The sequence below is a fragment of the Leptodactylus fuscus genome, chromosome 6 (genome assembly GCF_031893055.1).
Source record: "Leptodactylus fuscus isolate aLepFus1 chromosome 6, aLepFus1.hap2, whole genome shotgun sequence".
Taxonomy (NCBI): domain Eukaryota; kingdom Metazoa; phylum Chordata; class Amphibia; order Anura; family Leptodactylidae; genus Leptodactylus; species Leptodactylus fuscus.
In genome coordinates this window covers 48,516,746-48,538,608 of record NC_134270.1, presented here as the reverse complement: position 1 = coordinate 48,538,608, position 21,863 = coordinate 48,516,746, and the positions used below count along the sequence as shown (strand labels likewise).

Sequence of the window (21,863 nt, the reverse complement as noted above, 5' to 3'; positions counted from 1 at the left end):
GCTTAAAGGGGTTGTTCAGAATAGGGTCTAAGAAACCACACCAATCCGGAACAGGCATGGACTCCTAACTGTAGACGCCTTTTAAAGGAGATGTTCATTTTGTCCTAGGCAACATTCTACTGTATTGTCATCTACGTCCATATTCCAACTTCATTTATGTAGCTAAGAAGATGTGGCATATACATTCTACGATGGCTAGGTGGCTTCCATAGTTACTACATGGTAACACTGTGCCAGTACTGTTACTAATGTGAATTGGAGCCTTGTCATATGCAGCATACAATGTTACCTTTGTGATAAGTAACAACTTTATTAATCAGATTATTTTTGAGTTTTTCTTTGTAAAAACAGGTGCAACAAGAATAACAACAATAAGGCAAAGCGCACATCCTATTACCAAGAATTCCCCCGCCTCTGGGCAGTGATAAGGACCCAAGTATGTAGTTTGCCTCCAGCCATGACTCCCATATTTGTTCAGATCTGGTCTCCACCTTTGTCTTCATAGACACTTCCTTCTCCAATCTAATATTATTCATTTTATTTATATACTCTGAAATATAATGGAAGAGAGGGCTGGAGCCAATGAGATGTAATAACTTTCCTCACTCACAACATTCTTAATAAGACTAACCATGGGCTCTACATACTGCTAATGATGTTGGTATGCCAGATTAGTATTTCTCCATGCACTATATGGTGTGTGACTATCAAAGTGACTATTTATACATAGAACAAGATATTTCTGGCATTCTTGTTCTTTAGATTATGGCGGTGAGATGCCTTTCTGAGCACCTAGCATTCACCGAGTGACGGATCATTATATAAAAAATAACTGTTTATACATGAAATCCAGACCCCCACCCCCCAAAAAAAAACCAAACAAACCAGTATTTTACTTTGAGCCAGCTCTCTCTACCCTCTCTCAGCAGGAAGTCTCAGTCTAATCAGCTCATGTAAACCATCTCTTGGGCCTTATTCATACAACAGTTATAAAAAAAAAAAAAAAAAAATGTGACAGCCAACCATGAAATTCATCTTTTTGTTTTTTTTTGTTTTTTTTTTTAACTGGCTGTTTAAAAAAATGGATGAGAATTGGATGACACTTGGTTATCAAAAATGGATATAGAAGAAATGCAATTAAGCCAACAAAAAATTTCAAAAGATCTACACTGTCGTGTGAATACAGCCTTATCTTTCCATTTGTTTGAAGCTGAAGGAACTAGATTTTTTTTAGACTTAAATTAGACTTTCTTTATGAAACCATTGTTAAAACAAAAACCCTGAAAAGCGTTTCACAGCCGTTTATCATATGCGGGACATCCGTTTTCACTGATTGCTTATAGACCGCAGAATCTGAGTGATCCATAAAAGCAACCTCAAATTTGTCATGTCCTATTTTGATGGGCCATTCACATGGTCTGTCCAACAACAACAAAAAAAATCTGAAACGAATAGCCCCACTGAGACTCATTGTTCTGAAAACTGCCATGATGCAGCCATTTTTCATTGTCTTGTGAATACAGCCTTATTGTTAGTCCTCCCAGACTAAACCAGCGTTGCCAGCCAACTCGGAATGGATAGATTTGACAAGGGGCACGTTATCAAAGGAAGGGACAGCCAACTGTGGCCTAATCGGTTGTGCCAGTTGAACTTTTTTTGTTATTTTTGACTTGTTCCAGTGAAGCAAACGCATCTCAACGTTGCGGGTTTCCAATAAAATAATTGGGGATAAAGCATTGTTTGAACTCTGGTAGCTTCAATGACTTTAACTCTCGTGTGTATGGAAGACTCATGTTGCTTGTATGGCCTCTTCAAAGTGTACACAGAAGCCGTGTTTAATCTCCAGAAGGCATTATTACCTGCATGTGAAGAGTTGTTATTATGTGCTACAAGTACCTATTCATGCAGGGAAGCGTGCAGTGGATTTTATGGAAGGTGACTGATGTAATCGCTTTCAGGCCCGCACATCCTTATTAAGTTTGATTTTAAGGATGCATGGCAAGAGGGTGAGGCGACCATGGGTGAAATTTGTTTGGCCTGGTGCTCAGTGCTTCGTGTCGGCATAAGACGACTGGAGACCATCTTGGCTTTATCATAAACAGTTCTAGCGAAGCTTTCTGGTTTATTAAAAGAACCTGATGCAAATGGCTTTAGCTATTCAGTAACCATGGCAACCTCTGTCTGCTTATGCAGTAGACATGTTGGACCTCACGTATCAAGAGGGCGACAGAAAAAGTGCTCATGGCTTCCAGTATCACTAGGGCAAGTATGGTTGTTGCGGGCACCAAGAGCTACCTCGGCGACAGATTGACAATGGTTTTGCCACCTTAGCCACGGTGCAAATGCCCCATTACAGTCCAGCCATGAAAGGATGTCCATTTATTTTTGTTAGATAGGTTAATACGGTAATTCCAATGTAATCTATGGGAATCCTGCAAATTTTTTCAGTTATCCATGCAGTGCCCCCACAGGAGAAGTGAAGCTTTGCAGGCTGTCTGTTTAAAGGGATTCTACCATTAAACTACTTTTTTTTTCTAATTACCACGTTGGAATAGCCTTAAGAAAGGCCGGCGGCCATTTTTCGGTAGCCGCTCTTGCAGTTCAATACAGGAGCTGGCCGGCGGCCATTTTGGGGTGGCCTCTCTATGCTCCTGTATTGAACTACAAGAGCAAGAGAAGCCAGAAGAGGTGGAGTTGCTGCAGAACAAGGAGGCAGCGCAGGAAAGAGCTCTGGGCAGCAATGGGGACACGCTCATCTGTGTTTCAGCGCTGGGGCCCGCCCACATTGCTGCGGAGAGCTCATTTGCATACCGGTTAAAACCGGTATTTCTACGGAACGGCGCGGCGGAGACCACGTCTTAAGGTAGGAGACGAATAGCCTTTCTTAAGGCTATTCCGACGTGTTCATTAGAAAAAAAGGTAGTTTAATGGTAGAATCCCTTTAAGTCAATGGACAACCTGGGTCCTCCATGGAAAGATAAGCTCCTTATAGCCACTCAGCAGTCTGGCTTATAGTTAAGGTTCCCCCTCTGCCGTTCAGCTATTGGGACTTAAATTACGTTCCTAAAGGAATCTGTATATTTGGCTTTTGGTTAAGACTTTTTCTTTATGAAACTTGAAATTCTATAAATGCAATTTCTGCATTACAAAGTATGAGCAAAAATAACGTATATTTGGCTTTTGGGAGTCATTTAGTGGAAATGAATACACCCACTAGTACGTGTTTGATATGGCGTTTTACTAGTACCCTTATTTTAAGAGGCCTGGTTGGCTTTTATATTGAGATTAACAGGTTTGTCCAGGAATGTTTTAGTAGGCTCCAGTTCTTTGAAGGCTAGTGACCTCACATCCGTCGGTCACATGGCCATGTTCTCATTAAGCTCAATTCAAATACATGTGGTAGAACTGCAATACCAAGCACAGCCACTATACAATGTATGGCACTATGCTTAATAAGTAGTTAAGAGGCTAGAGTAATCAATATCCTAGTCCCACACAATCCCTTTAAAATGGTCCCCTTCACTGTATGAGCTTCAAAGCACTTGCACATGTGTTTTCCGCGCGGTGTCTGCTCGAATCATGCGGAGAGAGAAGAGAGTACTTTTCTCTCCGCATGATTCGTGTGGAAAGTACATGGACCCAATGATAGTCTATAGGGTCCGTGTGGTTTCTTAGCTCACCGCTTTTTAATGCGTTCGGTATTCCTTTCGGAGGGTTTGAATACTGGACGCAGATGTGAGTTTTCTTCTTCTCCTGATTCTATTGAGTAGTGTTGTGTGTAATGTGTGAACAGCCATGCATAATGGACTTGGTATGTAGGTCATATCACATGTGAATGCTGTGTCAGAGGCAGGACATGTGGCTGTATGGCCGATAAATGGTCTGTCAGCACTATTGTGTTTAACATCACAGAACAAATAGTGCTCCGGTAGTTTAAGGATTTATTTAGTTCCAGGAAACCTTGTAGAGACAAGCTAGAGAAGTCACCTGGACATCAGAAGGATCTTATGACAACAGCCAATTTCATTTAAAGGAGAACTCCTACTTTATAGTTCCTTATCCATATGTAGAATCCCTGAGACGACTTGAGCTTTGCTTCTCAGAGACTGGTTTCTTTATTATATGACATACAGCACAGAGACCCCCGTCCCTAGAGTAACCAAAGTGTTACCGCCTACTGACTAGTATATCTTAATGTACATGAACGCTAACAGGGCTTATATCATTGGAATAGCTGAACAGATTGGGCTTCTCAGACTTGGTGACTGGTCAATCCAATTCATTTAATGAGAATGAGCCTTTTGACCAATGGGTGTGATGTCACTGACCCTGAAAGTAGAACTAGACATTGGTAAGGGTGCTAAGAGTTGGACCCCCACCAATCTGATAAAGATGACCTAAGGTTAGGTCATAAGTTTAAGAGTCCTGTATAGCTCCCTTTATACAGAGTACCTGTCTTATCTGCACAGTGTTAGTCACCAAGCTTTCCCAGAATCCGATACACCCAGCAGAGGACTGAAAGGTGAAATTGCATCAGGCCAAAGACCGCACACACACAACTTTTTTTTTTTTTTGTCTCGCTATACAGTATGTCCAGTTCTACTACCTTGGCTGGTACAGTAATAACAGGTTTGGCTGTAATATGATGGTGTTTCCTTGTGAACTAAAATCCACAGTCTGTGTTTTACACAATGGGGTGCACATGTCCTGCAGGTTCTGAATCTCCAGACATACAGAAGGAACAAATGACTGAACTTTTTCTTCATCTGGAACTAAATAGACCTTGAATTTTGTTCAGTGCAGAATAAAAGCATCTTGCAGTTGCCATGAGCGATCTTCATGTTTACGTCTGCAGATTTTTTTAATTGTTGCGGGGCCCGTCCTATAGCCTGGGTGTTGTCGGGCTACACTATTAGGCTGACTCATGATCCTGGCTTGGCCCAGTTTTGGGACAAGTTGTAAGGACGCTATGGGGATTGACTCTTTGCTGTCCAGTTGCTGTGGGTTATTGCAGGATATTAAGTTTTATCAATATTAATAATCATTGCAGTCTGTCTGAGGTGGCTACAAAGCGGCCAGATGGGCTACGCTTTTTTGCGACTATTTTTTGCAAATGTGGCTTGTGGAAACGGCATAACACAGCCATACGTATTGTTCATTTCTGTGGGAATTATTGAAATTGGGTCAAACAAGTCATTTGGCTATTTCGGTAGTCCTGGCCTCCTTGGTCAGACTGGTATCTTGATCGCAACCATAAAACTCCTCTAAAGGTGGAAGAGCGTGTCTCTAGCTCTGTGGGACCCAAAAACTGCATGACATGGGCACCATGTTGATTTGTATGGGCGCTATGTCATGCTTCATTTCCCTGTAAGAGAATTGCAGGAAAACTGAAGACTTACTAGCAGATTTCCTACCGGATTACAGCTGATGCCCAATCCTCCCCAACTATTAGGGGGAATTCACACAGTGGAAACTGGCGCGCGATCTGGCACGTATACGGTGTGTCAGAGTTTGCGCGCTCAAAAAGATCCCATTGATTTCAATAGGAGTTACGAGCGTATACGCAACATAATTTTGCTCCTGTAATTTTGCAAAATTACGCGGCGTATACGATCGTAACTCCCATTGAAATCAATGGGATCTTTTTGAGCGCGTAAACTCTGACATGCCGTATACGTGCCAGATTGTGCGCCGTGTGAACTCCCCCTTAGATGGTCAAAGGATGTTGGGTGAAGTACATTTATGCCGAAGGATTCTAGTACGGTACTACCAACCATGGTGGTGATCCAGATCCACGTGTCAGAAGATCACACCATTAGGGTGCGTCCTGTACCTAATAAAAAAAAGTTTTTGGCTGCGTTTCCTCTTGAAATAGTTTTGTACCTACTAGACTTGTCTGCCATGAGGATTAGTGGGCGTTTGGCTACGTCTGCGAGTTTTCTGCTCGCTTTTTACAGAAAGCAGTTCGTCATTGGTGAATGGTTAACGGTATAATTCAGTCTTATAATTGGCCACGTCACATTTTTTTTTTGAAGGTCTGTTCAATGTTTCTCTTTTTGAAGATGTTTAATCCATTTCCCTTCGTAAGAACAATCTGAATTGCATTACCAAAATTGCCGGCTATTATCTGAGCGCTATTTACGAGGATTATGCCGAGCTATCCGCAGCATCAGTCTATGGTAAATTAGTGTTTCAGCTGTAAGACTGTAATAATGCAATTATGTCGTTCACTTTATTGACAGTTTATTTTCTTTTTGACTCATTAGGGAATGGGATTACGTAAGGTTAATCCGCTGTGGGTTAAAGAATAACAGAATGTGCGGCAGACATTAGCAGCTGCAGAAGTTAGGAGGTAGTGCAGATTTCCCCTAAAGTCAAATACATTCCCCAGTAAATATTCATTTTGGAATCCTTCTCTTTTGACGAAATGCTGTTCCTAGAAACTATAGTAATCCCTGCAAAGGAAGGCCACGTACAGTCCTCTAAGGGGTACTCAGGATAGGGGGTACCTGCTGATAGGTGACGTCCCAGCTGTCTGATCCCTACTGATCACAAACAGGGGGTTTTATTCCCCCTGTCTGAATGACGTGGTAGGTCAAGCATGTGTGCTGCCACAGTTCCATAGAAGTGAATGGCACAGCAACCAGCTCCATTTTTTGGGAGATCACCAACAATCATGAGTTGGTGTCAATTTCTCCCATTTAAATTGAATGGCAGGTGTTTCATTCATTTGGTGATGGGAGGGACCTCCATTTTCATGATCAGTGGGGGCCTCAGTGGTTGGACTATCCTGACCATTGTCCCAACTGGATATCCTCTTATCAAATGTAATTGTAGCAGCTGGTTCAAAGGAAATATATAGCTGCCATAACAGCCGTCTGCTTGGATTTCAGTTGTATACTGGGTATCTTGCTTTAATGAATAGGATGAAATAACCTAGTTATAAAGGGGGCATTACTCTGTATATGGCAAGTCCAGAAGGAGTATATACATACATACATACATACATACATACATACATACATACATACACATATATATATATATATATATATATATATATATATATATATATATATAAAATGTTGATTGTAATTTGATTTTGAGATTGTTCAGATGTTGGAGGATCCCACCGTTATTTTCTTTGTGCCTTTTCATCCCCTGCATTCTTGCCAGAGATGTCTCCTTAGCAAATATTTCATCAGTACGAAGGTGAATATAGGATACTTTGTAATGCACCTTAATAAACCCCTCTCCTTAACTTATCTTTTTTTTCAATACCACCCTTCCCCCTTCCTCTGTGAAGCTGGTGAGTGAATTTGCCCATAAGATATGGAAGAGGAGATGCTGAGTGACATAAGTGAAGAGAGACCCTCATGTATAGCTAATGTCAGCATAGGGCTTTATTGACACCAGTACTGTTCAGTAGTATTGTATAACGTCCTCCATGCTGCTTCTGAGTAAGGCTGATCTTATACGACTGTAATGCTTTTACGGTCCGCCAGATGTTCATCTGCAACACTAGTTGCTGATCAGCAAATAGACTCCGCAGATTCCCGTAAACTGCCGCACTCGCCCATAGAGTTCTATGGGCAAGTCCGTGCAGTGCCATGAATTACGGCCATTACGGACATGTTCTATAAAGTGTGGACCTCGGTTGCGGCCCGGCACACCACGGATAAAATATCCGGTGGTGTGCCGCGTTGAATATAATGTGTCCGCAATTGAAAACCCTCAATTGTGGACCATTTGCGGTCTTAAACTACGGCCGTGTAAGACCAGCCTAAGAGAGAGAGTGTTACGGGTAGAATCTCGTTTCCTTTATGTGCTGTCTATGGGAGACTTAATAGAAGCTAGTCTCTACTGACTTACAAGCAATGTAGAATAAAAGTAATATATAATAGCTAGAAATAGTTTACTCCTTGTGTACTTATATGGTGTATATTGTGGATGAGAAATACCCCATTGGGTATCAGAGGGTTGGGAGGGCTACATTGCTGGTAAAAATATTTTTTTTATTTATTCACCTAATGGCTATAAATACATGTTGGAATTAACAGCATTATGGTTTTTAATGTATGTCTTTTTCTTCTGGCCTGAGCTTTGCAATCCTGGTCATTGGACCGGAATACAGAGATCTGTGACAGGCTCTTTTATGAGGCCTCATTGACATTCTGTGGGAGTCGCTGAGGATGGGGATGTAGTGCCAGAGTAAACTGTCAGATATGCTGCATTTCAGAAAGGCATCATTTGCATCTGGCTCAATCCCAGCACCCAAACCATCCACTCTGTTACAGGAAATAAACCTTCTCGGCTGCGCTCGGATCCTTTGTCCCCTTCGCATTCAGGACTGTGTGCAGTAGTTTGTTACCAGGGAGTGAAGCGGAGCAGCCCTATGAAATGGGAATGTATCGGGCTTATTTTACATCTTGCAGCTATGATGAATCCAGCAAGGGAATAACATTGCTACTTGGATGCGTTTTCTTTCCTGCCGAACACCCTCCTCTTCCCCAGTTCTTGTCTAGTGAACTAAACAGCATCATAATTCATGGCAATAGGAAATAGCAGGTATCTGCAGAAAAACAGAGGAACAATCGAAAATTATTCACTGCTTTATAGGAAGGATGAGGAAGGTCATAGAAGCATCTTATGTGATAACATTAGTAATAAAGGTGCAGCACCACCAGAAATGTCCAATGTGCCTGTCTGCACGGTAACATTTCTTACTGTACTTTACCCCTATTCCTTCAGTTTCTTACCCAGTGCCCGCCAGAAGTTGGGACAAGTACACCGACTTACCATGTTTGCAGCAGATCTAAAAGTGAGCAGCATATGCACAGGTTAGGCATGGGGACCCCCCTGAATGCAATACCGAACACATTTGCAAGCGTTGTGCAGTGAAAGCACATGGACCCCATAGACTACATTGGGGTCCATGTGCTTTCCGCACTGTATCATGCGAGATACATGAGTCATGCGGACAGGAAAGTAGATCGTGAAGTACTTTTCTTTCCGCATGTTCCGTGTGGAGAACGTGCGAAAGCACACGGACCCCATTATAGTCTATGGGGCCCGTGTGCTTTCACTGCACACCACTTGCCAATGCATTTGTTAGTCCATTCGGGGGGTCCCCATGCAGACTTCCCGAACGGATTTTGGGGTTACATTAATTGGTTTTATATGATCAGGGCTGCCATGTAGTGAATTGCCATGATGTCTGCTTTCTTGTTCTCAGGAAGTGACTTTTTTTCTTTTTTCCTGGATACACAAACCCAAGGCCCAGGTTTTCGCCATGCCATGCGATCATACCCTCAGAAAGCAAAGGAATAGAACTGACAGGTAGTAGTGGTGATTTGAGGAGGAGAAAAACATCGGCCAGGAACACTAAACCTAAGGATGAATGATAGAAATGAAAAGAAAATAATCTCGCCTCCACTGTTTGTTACAGGACCATGCCGAAAATCCTGCTGACAAACGCTCTTGTGCAAATCCTGAAGAGAACAAGGGTTAATCTCCTGTTGATCTAGTCCATTTTTGTCTGGGGAACGGTTGGAAGGGTGGTTCTTAAATGAGGCGTGAAGTCAATACAAATGGTCAGCTGAATATGTATGTTACAGTAACATTGTAAAGGAATTCACTCAAAGGACATCGTCATAAATCATTTCACTAAAAGAGAGGCCACATTTACCTGATGTTAGGTGAAGCAATGGCTCACTGCAGGATGCAGACAGGCCCAATGTTATATGGTGGGGATTGTACAGGTGCAAACTACCGATAAAGCAACCATAGGTCTGTGCATGTCATTCTAGTGACGCTCTGCTACACATGCATGCCCAGTAGAGTACAGTACAGATTCTGCTATATCCTCAGTGAAAGAAGAAGTAGGCTATTATTTATGCTGGACATAGGCTTTCTGTCTGTTCTATGGAGGGAGAGAGAGCTCAGCTTCAGCAGCTACATTTGTTACTATAAAAGGTAGATGTCCTGATACAGACTTCTGTAATAAGTAATTGGTTTGGAGTTAGAACAGAACGGAGTGGTATGGTGGCTACTGGGGAGATAAGGATGGAGCGGCTCACAATGGTGAGGGGCTTATCTAATGCCTTTTCCCCTCACTGTTTGGAGTTTGCTTCAGGACATTTCATGTTGGCTCCAGGAAACCAAAATTCTGTCATTTATGGTAGCGCCATCTCTTTTTTTTCTTTTTTGAGTTTTGCGATAGAAATAGATCAGATTTAGATCAAATATATCTTTTATAGATATATTTATGATTGTACATGTATACAGTGCGTATTATATAATAATTTACTCTTATTATATTAACGCTTGGCTGAGCGTCTCTTACTAAAGCTAACTTATTGGTCCTCTTTGCTTTTCCTCAGGTCTGGAGTATGGCAACATGAAGCTGAGCAGATCTGGTACGCTACAAATGCAAGACAAATACACGAATGGTTGTAAGTAGCCATAAACTTTCTACATCTTTTTCTTGAGGAACTGTGCAGGGAGTGGGGACATAGTACTTATTTTATACTTGAATAAGTGGCCAAGAATCAGTCCGTGCACTGCAGACGTTCTATCAAAGTCACTGGATTGACACTTGCTCTGGCTTCTTGTAAGTTCTTCCTGGCTCCAATGCCTGACTGCTTGCCACTTGGGTTCTGTATTATGTCTTCTAGCATTTTTTTACTGGCGTGACTATTGTCTTGGTGTTTTTCATGCTTATTGTATACCTTTCTTCTGTATTGAATGCCATGTAGTTTTTCACATTGAGCGGTGATACTTGAATGGATTCTTTGCATTTCTTGGATTTGATTGATTATGAATGTAACCTGGGCTACCAAAGTCATGTGAAAGATTTATCGAACTGTAGTACAGAAAAAAAACTAGTCACGCAACCGAGCTTGGGACATTGTAAGACACAGATACTAACTTTCCAATCTTGCTAGATAAGATCCTGGACAAGATGGTGGATCTCTATCTGGGGAATTTATAGAGATGGACAAGCGGCACTGCTCTAGGTTGTCTTCATGACTCCAGTTAAAGTGAATAGGAGCTACAGCTTAGCACATTTATCTATGCTGTAACCATACTGGCACAGCCACTTGACTGTTTTCATAAGTCTACCCTGATGGTTGCGATTTGTGACCACATGTTACCATCTCTGCCAAGGTTTGCTGAGATGGTATCGACCCTCTACTTGCTCTTGCGCTCTTTATCACTTGCGCTCTCATGTCAGTGTTCTGTATCATTATACTTTGCTCACTTTCATCCTTTTTATGGTCTCCTTGCTCTGTCCTCCTCTTTATGGTGCCATCCTTCTGTCTTCCCCTCTTTATGACTGCTTCATTCTTTCTTCTTTTTTTTTTTTTTTTTACTCGTTCTTTACTCCTCTTCTTAATGCACTCAGTTGCTCTTAATTTTTCTCTTTTTGGTGTATTTGCTCTCTCTCCTTCTCTTGTTTATGGTGTTCACACTTACTCCTTCTTTTCTGTATACTGCGCTCATTCACTCCTTTTCGCTTGCTCTGTCCTCCTTTTTGTCTCTGTATGTATGTGTTTATCGATCTATAGTGCGTGTGTGTGTGCATATATATGTATGTATGTGTGTGTGTGTATATATGTGCATGTATGTGTGATATATATATATATATATCACACACACACACACATATATATATATATATGTATATATATACACATGTGTATATGCACATGTGTGTATATACACACACACACACACTTCTCATCTAATCCTTCAGTTCCTGCTTCTAATCTGGAAATAAATAGTTAATGTCCATTAAGTGTCCATGTTCATTAATTCTCTCCTCTTAAATGGAAGCGGTTTCTTCACTGCTTTGACATCTTAAGCGATGAAAAACATTAGAACCTTGTCAGATTAATAGTAAAAGGCTTAAATTGTGTTCCAGGCTGTCAGGAGCATGCATGTCTATAATGTCTGCTAGCATTCGGCGGAGCCCCCTGTAAAGGGTCTCAGCTCGGGTAATCAAGCTGAAAACGACCATTGTGCCTTGGCTCCGCCCTCCTGCCACCTGCTGCACGCTATTCACTAAAGTGTATTTGGCCAAGTGTATTATCTGCTGTGTACATTAACCAGGGCTACTGTTTTATCATTCTCAGGAATTACTCACAGCGGAGTTGAAATGCCTCGTGTTAACATTATAAATATGTATATACACTGGTTTCTTCTTTTACTACCCTCCTCCCCCTTTTTTGAAACTGACAAAGAACAATTGTTTATAGCATTTTATATATTTATTATTAGTAGTAGGAAAAGTAAAATTAATAGAATTTTCACTCCGAGAATATGTAGAACTCCAAGTATGTATAAATATTAAATCTTCATGATGCAGAATTTGGAGACCTTGTAGACGTTCAGGCTTTACAATCTGTGTGGTCAATTCTCAAGTCTCCCAGGGTGCATTTCACAGGCAGATGCTGTTTTAATTCTTGCCAGATTACCCGTGCCTCGGCCAGTGTTACAGAGGATTATATAGAACGAACAAATGTTTGCTAAAAGGGCAAATGTGACCTTGTAAATTATGCATTAGTATAACCACATAATATAGCTATCAAATAGCACTTGTGCATTCTGTAATATTTACAGACTGTTCATTTACATTTGGGAATTCACAGACCTAATTCATAGATGGTTACTGGGGGGCATATACATAAATGAAAAGAATACATGAAATCTAAGAATGTGTGTATAAAATAAATGTGTGTGTATGTGTATATATATATATATATATATATATATATATATATATATATATATATATATATATATATAAACATAAACATTCACATTCCAGTCTGTCAGCAACTTGTATGGATGGAAAATGTCCTTTTATTGGAAATACGTGGTGTACTCCTTTTTCCAATAAAAGGACATTTTTCCATCCATACAGGTTGCTGACAGATCGGATTGTTTTCTCTATTGCAAACCCTTTTGCCTGGAGAGAGGCTTCTGCCGTGCAATTTGTGGAATGATCCCCAGATTTGTTGGTGCTGCTGTAATTTGTTTTTCTTTTAAAAAGAATTAAATAAATAAATAAATTATATATATATATATATATATATATATATATATATATATATATATATATATATATATATATATATATATATATATACACCGTATTTTACGGACTATAAGGCGCACTGGACTATAAGCCGCATTGCCCATGAGCGCCTTATAGTCCGTCTCGGTTCATATATAAGGCGCACCGGACTATAAGCCGCAGTCCGGTGCGCATTATATCTTATTGAAAGCGGCGGCAGGCAGACTTTGCCAGTGGCCGCTTAACCCCGCGCGTGCCAGCCGCTTCTATTTGAAGCGCTCGGCAGGTGAGGAGGGGCTCTATCAGCAAAATCATGCTGATAGAGCCCAACCGTAAACGTTAGGTTAAACTACCCCCCCCCCCCCCCCCCCCCCAGAATGTCAAACTTACCGAGCGGTGTAGGGTGGGCGGGCATTCAGGCCTCCTCTTCCTCCGATGTTCCGTCCTCCTCCGGCGCTCGCAAGCTGATAATGGCCAGGGCACATGCGCAGTAGAAGCATTATGATATTGCGCATGCGCCCCAGCCATTATCAGCGAGCGCCGGAGGAGAAGGACGGAACATCGGAGGCAGAGGAGGCCTGAATGCCCGCCCGCCCACCCTGCACCGCTGGGTAAGTTTCACGTTCTGTTTCAGGCCGGCGTGACAGCAGGGCTGCCGGACACTTCCTATTCATTTCTATGGGAGCCGACATGCGAGCGCTCCCCATAGAAATGAATGGACTGCTTTTTTCCATTCATTTCTATAGGGAGCGCTCGCATGCCGGCTCCCATAGAAATGAATGGGAAGTGTCTGTCCATTCATTTCTATGGGGAGCGCTCGCATGCCTGCTCCCATAGAAATGAATAGGAAGTGTCCGGCAGCCCTGCTGTAACGCCGGCGTGTACGGCTGTGATTACACGCCGGCGTTCGGTAGTGTGACTGCACCCTTACGGTGCCTTTTATGTATGTATGGAAGCGGCACGCAGTCTTTGCCGCCGCTTCCATCCATATATAAGCCGCACCGGACTATAAGCCGCACTTACGATTTCTGAGGAAATCGTAGGTTTTTATGTGCGGCTTATAGTCCGGAAAATACGGTGTGTGTGTGTATATATATATATATATATATATATATATATATATATATATATAATTGACACATTTTCTAATCCAGGAAATTAACTATAATACGTATATGTATACTGTCTTGGTAACTCTTGAGACTGAATTGGTGGAACAGGAAGATTGTACCAAATTACTTTGCAGAAAGTGACTACATTATACCACTCATAGACGCAGCTAGTAGCTGACCAAAAGAAACCCCAACATGACCATCGACTTCCCTGCAAATAAGTGAATAGATGGCCATTGCAAAAAAAACTGTCCATGTTGATCATTGTACCAGTGTATTCTAGAAGATAATCCTAAATAGTGCTTTGATGATAAAATTGTACAGCCACAATTGTACGTCATTGAAACTTGTTCATATGTGTGTATAATGGCATGACTGCAAGGTAATAGCTGGTATTGTCAGGGCATTCTTAAGCTGGTCATAGGTTACTGATAAAAGCAGTCATTTTATAGCTCTGGTGCTCTTACTATGTCTGAGAGTATTTTCGTTATAGCTTAAGAGCATATACTATGTCGGAAGGGTATTACATAATAGCTCAGGAGCTTATACTATGAGAGTATTACGTTATAGCTCAGGAGCATATACTATATCTGAGGGTATTACCTTATAGCTCAGGAGCATATACTATATCTGAGGGTATTACCTTATAACTCAGTAGTATATACTATATCTGAGGGTATTACCTTATAGCTCAGGAGCATATACTATGAGATTATTACCTTATAGCTCAGGAGCATATACTATATCTGAGGGTATTACCTTATAACTCAGTAGTATATACTACTGTATATCTGAGGGTATTACCTTATAGCTCAGGAGCATATACTATATCTGAGGGTATTACCTTATAAATCAGTAGTATATATTATATCTGAAGTTATTACCTTATAGCTCAGGAGCATATACTATGAGATTATTACCTTATAGCTCAGGAGTGTATACTATGTCTGAGAATATTACGTTATAGCTCAGGAGCATATACCACTTCTGAGGGTATTACTTTATAGCTCAGGAGCATATACTATATTTGAGGGTATTACTTTATAGCTCAGGAGCTTATACTATCATGGGAAGAATATGCATCCTTCCCATGATCCTTTGCGAAGTGGAGTGCTAAAGGCTTAATAAGTCTCCACACACCTATATGGTGGTCTCTCCCTAAGGAGTGACAATATCCTCTTAACCCTGAGCTTATACTATGAGAGTATTACTTTATAGCTCAGGAGCATATACTACATCTGAGGGTATTATGTTATAGCTCAGGAGCTTATACTATGTCTGAGGGTATTACTTTATAGCTCAGGAGCATATACTACATCTGAGAGTATTACTTTATAGCTCAGGAGCATATACTATGAGAGTATTACTTTATAGCTCAGGAGTATATACTACATCTGCGGGTATTACATTATAGCTCAGGAGTATATATTATGTCTGAGGGTATTACGTTATAGTTCAGGAGTGTATACTATGAGAGTATTACATTATAGCTCAGGAGTATATACTATGTCTGAGGGTATTACTTTATAGCTCAGGAGCATATACTACATCTGAGGGTATTATGTTATAGCTCAGGAGTGTATACTATGAGAGTATTACATTATAGCTCAGGAGTATATATGTCTGAGGGTATTACTTTATAGCTCAGGAGCTTATACTATGAGAGTATTACTTTATAGCTCAGGAGCATATACTATATCTGCGGGTATTACATTATAGCTCAGGAGTATATATTATGTCTGAGGGTATTACGTTATAGTTCAGGAGTGTATACTATGAGAGTATTACATTATAGCTCAGGAGCATATACTATGTCTGAGGGTATTACGCTCTATTGTATGCTTACCCATATGAGCCTTGTAAACCGATTATCTATGAGAACTATAGCAATAGACCTTGTACTATGATATGTAAACATTTGCCTGAGCACAAGGTTGGTCTGATATCTACTTTATGATCTCATAGCTTGTCACTTTATTACCTGTATCCAGGTAACAGCCCTCAGGCTGTAAAATAGTAGCCCAGACTTTATGGTTGTGTTGAGGTGCACGCCGACTGAAGACTGGAGGAATGACGGAATTTTTGGCTGTGCGGCAATGAATGTGTTTTTTTTTTTTTTTCTTTCTGTCATTAATCCTTTCATAGGTTTTCCCCAAAGATGTGAATTTTTGCTGTTCAACGTTTTCACCATCTCTAAAACTCTACTATTAAAGTGGAGTAAGCTAAAAGCAGTCTCAGAATGGGAGCGACCACTCATATTTGTAATATACTGAGTGACCAAAAGTGATGGGAAGGTAGCGGATGCACTTTTAATAGCGGGTCGCCCCTCCACGAGCCCTGATAAGTGCAGCAAGATGACGAGGCATGGACTCCACGAGATCTTGGAAGAGTTCTGGAGGGATATTGATCCACACAGTCTGCACTGCAGCCCACAGTTGGTTCTGTGTAGTTGACGCTGGGTCCATGGAGCAGACACTAGTATCCACAGCATCCCATAAATGCTTTATGGGGTTGAGATTGGGCGAGCAGACAGGCCAATCGAGGGTCATGAGGTCACTGGTGTGTTCATTAAGCCAGTCACGTGCCACCGAGTGATGACATGTTGCATTGTCCTTTTTGGTACACAGCGTTTCTGTCAGGCAACTCCTGATGGGGAAGTTGCACGTAACGCGCACCAGTCATCGATTCCTGCACCCGGACAATGGGGCCCAATTGCGATCATGTGAACACAGCCCCATATCATGACAGAGCCATCGCCTGCATGGACGCATCCTGTCGGCATGCAGGTTCCATGGCTTCGCGGGGCATACGCCACCCTCTCACACGCCCATCGTCTCTGTACAACTGGAACCGTGATTCATCAGACCATGCCACATGCCGCCACTGTTCCATGGTCCAATGATGATGGTCGCGGGCCCATGCCAGTCTTTGAGTTCTGTGTTGCGGTGTCAGCAAAGGGATACAGTTCGGGCATCGACTGTTGAAGCCTATGCGGAGGGTAATTCAGCAAGAAGTTCATCTGTTCCTTAATACATTTGAAGATGGTTTTTTAACAGAGCTGAGAAGTCAATGTCTTACATTATCTGGTAGGCTCTATAACCTTGTGCATTTTGGAGTTTTGCTTATCAAACTCCTTTCAGCTAGTCCAGAGACATATAAGCCCCTTTTAATGTTGATGCAAATGACTGTATACTAGCCAAGTGGGCAGTAACATGACTTTTCATGGGGGTATGGTCGCTATGTACCATGCAATGTTACTGTTTACTTGACTAATAGACCCTTATATTCGTAAACAGTAAAAGGGCTTATATCTTTGGAATAGCTGAACAGATTTGAATAAATAAAACATTAAAATGTTCAGGATGACGGCGCCTATCAGATAATGTAAGTCATTGGGCTTTCAGATTTTGTGACTGATCCTCTTTGGATTCCTATTATTTATGGCAGTGAGCTCTATCTGTTATTTTTCAACTGTTTTGTAACCACAGTTCCCTTCATAATATAGTTATGTAACAGCTAGAGAGAGTGGACAAAACCATCAGAAAATATATTTACCCTTTGACCTCAATGATTCCCCAAACATGTACACCAAGCTAGTCCTAAAGTGGCCGTGCTGTACAGAAAATCCTTGCTACACAGTGCTTTACTGCTGCCTTACCATACACAACCAAAGGACTGATATGGTGCTGCTGTTAGAAGTTAGCAGCCATTATTTTTTTTTAATCTAACAATACTACCTAGAGACTAAACCCAATGACGAGCTAGTAAATTTTCCAAAGTCCCCAACCAGGAACTTCATTGGCAGTGTCAACTTTTTAGTTGGCTCTCTGAAGTTGTCTGTCTGCTTCCCCTTCTATATACTTCGTCTTCAACATGAAAGCTTATTAAGATGGCTAGCTCTGAAATATGAGGTTGTCCCTTTAGGGGATCTGGGCAGCAATCTTTCCTCATGAGGCTTTTTTCAGCTAAAATCAGCATGTATTTAAATAATAATCTTCGGTCAGAGCTCGGATCAGCATGGACGGGGCCCGTTTATCAGCTGCGTGCTTTTTGAGTGAAGCCCTACAAGTGCCTCCGTAGCTTCAGCAAATTAAGAACATGACTGTAATGTTAATATAGGGGCATCAAACATGATCTCTCCTTTAGAGAATTAATTAGCCTGTATTTTGGTTGTGCCTTTTCTTATCTCTGATGTCTTGATAGAAGGGTCCGGGCGCAGATGGATGTGTACTACATAAGTCTTCAGATCGCACACTGGTTGAACAGCATGGGCCATTGTTCTGTGTTAAGAGTATCAGTGTAGCTTACCGTTCTAGTGCAAATATCTCATTATCAATGCTCTTGAGATGCTATTAAAGATGGCTTGAAGTTATTCTAAATTCATGGAGCTTCTATCTCTGTTATATATATATTTTTTTTTAATTCTTCTACTTTACAAGAAGAGAAGTTTCTCACTATTTATAAGTTGAAAAAAATGTTAGACTTCTAGTGGAAAAGTTTGGAGTAAGTTTTTGTAACTTCTATAAAAGGCCCCTAGATAATGATTTTTACCCAGTGGCCCCATTATAGAATACCACCATATTCTGCAACCTTGTATGGAAACCATTGATCACATCAGTCCCTGCCTTGCAATTCCCGTTAAATGGGTAGTCGCATAACTCTTGTTCTGCAGCCTGAAGGCTCTGTACTCTCTTCACTTCCTGGATTTCTCGCACATTGGTGGGCAGGGTTTCACTTGCTCTGCTATCTGCTATGATCCACAGTATGACACTGATGTGGAAACTGATGTAGCAGAGCTGGATTTGAGTCAGCTTGCATTATATACAGAGGTAATGGACTCCTTATCTCAGTTCTTATCAGCCAAATTCAATTAAATTGGCTGATAAGTTGAAAAACTGAAGATAGACAGCACAGTAATCCCGGAGCTCTCACCTCCCCCTCCCCTATATGAGGAGCTCCATTGCTTGTCAGCCCTTCCCTCCCCCCCTGAGAGCAGGCAAATGAACAGATAATCCCAAGTGCAAGTGTCAACAATGAAGTGAATAAATTAAGATAGCAGTCAAGCAAAGCAGTTTTGATAAAGCAATGTATTTAGGAAAAGTCTTATATCCACATAAGCTAGCAATATAGATAGGATCCTTGTTATGGGACAACCCCTTTAATATAATGTTAATTGACTTCCTAACAAACTGACCCACCAGTTTGTTTTCGGAGTATGGGAAGAAATCGGAGCACCTAAGGAAATCACATAAAATAGAAGAACTATACGGTATGTAGATGATGATCATGGATGGTTTCGAAGTCAGGACCCTGACAACAATATAAAGCAGTGGAACTAATCACAGAGCTGCCATACTGCCCTATATAAAATTATATAGGTACTAAAAATTAAATTTATCTCCTGTCCACGGTATTTGGAATGTCTTATCGGGAGGATCCAGAAACTAAAACTACCTCTGATCTAGAGAATGGGAATGGGGGTCTTCAGTACCCCATTTTCAGATCTGTTTAATTGGTAACAATTAGAGATGAGCGAATATACTCTGTCGAATACCTCGGCTGCATAGCTCCTGGCGGCAGGGAAGGTGGGAGGGGCAGTAAAAATTCGAAGCCCCGGAAGTGTTTTTGCATCGGGAGCTATGTGGCGGAGATATCCGATCGAGTATATTCGCTCATCTCTAGTAACAATCACAAAGGACATTAAATGGGTTGTCTTCTTTGAGCAATACTTGGTTCTTGAAAGTTTCCTCAAGAATAAACTGATCATAAGTTGTCTGTGGAAGAATCCAGCAGCCAGCGTGTTCAGTTTCCATGCTACGCCACTACAGATAGGATACTTGTTGAAATCTACGGGCTGTATATTTAATGCACTTGCTTGTTGGGTTCTCAGACTTGGATGACTTTTTGGACTTTTATAATAAAAGAAGACCTTCCTCTATTATCTCTGGGTTCCATTATAGCAGTGGTCTCCAACCCATGTACCTTCAGCTGTTGTGATGCCATAACGTCCAGCATGCCATGACAGTCTGTCTGTTATAGGGTATTTCATTTTCTAAACCAGAAACTGGTCAGGACTAGAACTACCATGGACACAGAGTGCACATGTTCTCCTAAAACCACTTGATATCTGAGGAGCTTCATCAAATCTTTTCTGGGTTTTTTTTTTTCATGACCACTTTCATATGATGTTACTTACTGATCAGGGATCTCCACTGCAAAACTTGGAGTGAGTGTTCCCACCACAAAACCCACCTGCCAAAATCTCTGAAATAATCTCTGAAATCTGGCAGATCCACGAAAGTTCCTCTTGTTTTTTTCCAAATTGTAATTTGAAATTGGAAGGAGGGATTGTGGTTGAGTTGACTGTCGATACTTGGCTGAAGACGCCATAGTTGCGTGTGCTGGTTGCTCTACATTGAGTATTGCATGATATCTTACCTGGAAATCTGCCCGCACTAAATTTAGTTATGCAAATAAGCTGGTCATGTCTTCTCTATAGACTTCTCCAAAAAGCCTAATTATTATTCAACTTCTACCGTACAAAATGAAATGTCAAAAAGTTCATTGACCTTAAAAAGGGGTCCGCTTTGGTGTTCTAAAATGTGGTCGGCCTACTATAAATAGTCCCACGACTAGGAAACGCGAAACCTTTATTGGTCACTCATTTGATTTTTCTGCTTAAACCAGAAATCCCTTGTACAGACAGGTTGCTGATTAGAGTATATTCGCGAGAGATGAAAGGTTCCTTTTTCCAAAGAGCTTGCTTTATTAATACAGAGACATCAGATGATGGAGGTGGCGTTTCGTTGCCCCAGGCGAAATTTCCATGCATTGCTGAGAGCTGCTGCTCGAAGATTTGTGTTGTCAGTTTCTGAATTGAAATTCTGTCTGGCTCGTCTTTTGTGATATTACCTCTAGTGCCCAACTTAATAACAAATCTCATTTCCTTGGCAGTTTGGCAGTGTCAGGCAACTTTTTTATTTTCTTGTAATATATGGAATTTGCAATTATAAGCCCTTTGGCCGTTTTTTTTCCAATAGGGAAATCTGATAGCAATCTAAAAATAATCGGCATTAAAACCATAATGTCAATTTCTAGATCCCAGAGTGGTCCGAAATGCCAACATTTTAGGCGTCTCTCTTTTTTTGTGAGCAGATGAATGATTTGAAATGGTCGAAACTACTTTTACATGTGATACTTGTGATTCTGAACAAGGGAGATGCCATGTTGTTCTAGGATGTGGTATTATAGTCTTATATGGTGACTCTGAGTGTGAATATTAATGAAAGAAATTAATCTGTACTGGACAGAATCAGTAACTCCAAAAATAATCACCTTTTGGCACCGAAGACAAACTTTTTTTTTTTTTTCCTAGAGACTAGTACCTCCATATCATTGCAGAATAAAATTGGAGGCATGATGAGATACAGTATGGGCCTGTAGGTTTTCTATTATAGGTTGGGGAATCTTATGGTCGTATGTATAGGATCTTACTCTTGTATTTAGAATGACGGGGCATTCTGCTCTGCTACATCTGCATTTTGTTTGTACATACTTTCCCCCTAGTTCTGACTGCACATTATGATCCATCAGACCTAGAAGTGGATACGTCTCAGATTACATAATCCTATTGTGAAACATAAGACCCTAAAGAATGGAATTGGAGCTAA

The 21,863-nt window shown here is 41.1% G+C and overlaps 1 protein-coding gene across 5 annotated transcripts in view; it reads left to right on the top strand.

Moving 5' to 3' along the window:
* KAZN (kazrin, periplakin interacting protein) overlaps positions 1-21,863 on the top strand; it is a 363,709-nt gene that overhangs the window by 271,944 nt on the left and 69,902 nt on the right. For all 5 annotated transcript variants that reach the window (XM_075279892.1, XM_075279891.1, XM_075279897.1 and 2 more), the window contains one exon: positions 10,383-10,454. In XM_075279892.1, coding sequence (XP_075135993.1) covers positions 10,383-10,454 — 72 coding nt within the window. The remainder of the gene's footprint in view (positions 1-10,382; positions 10,455-21,863) is intronic.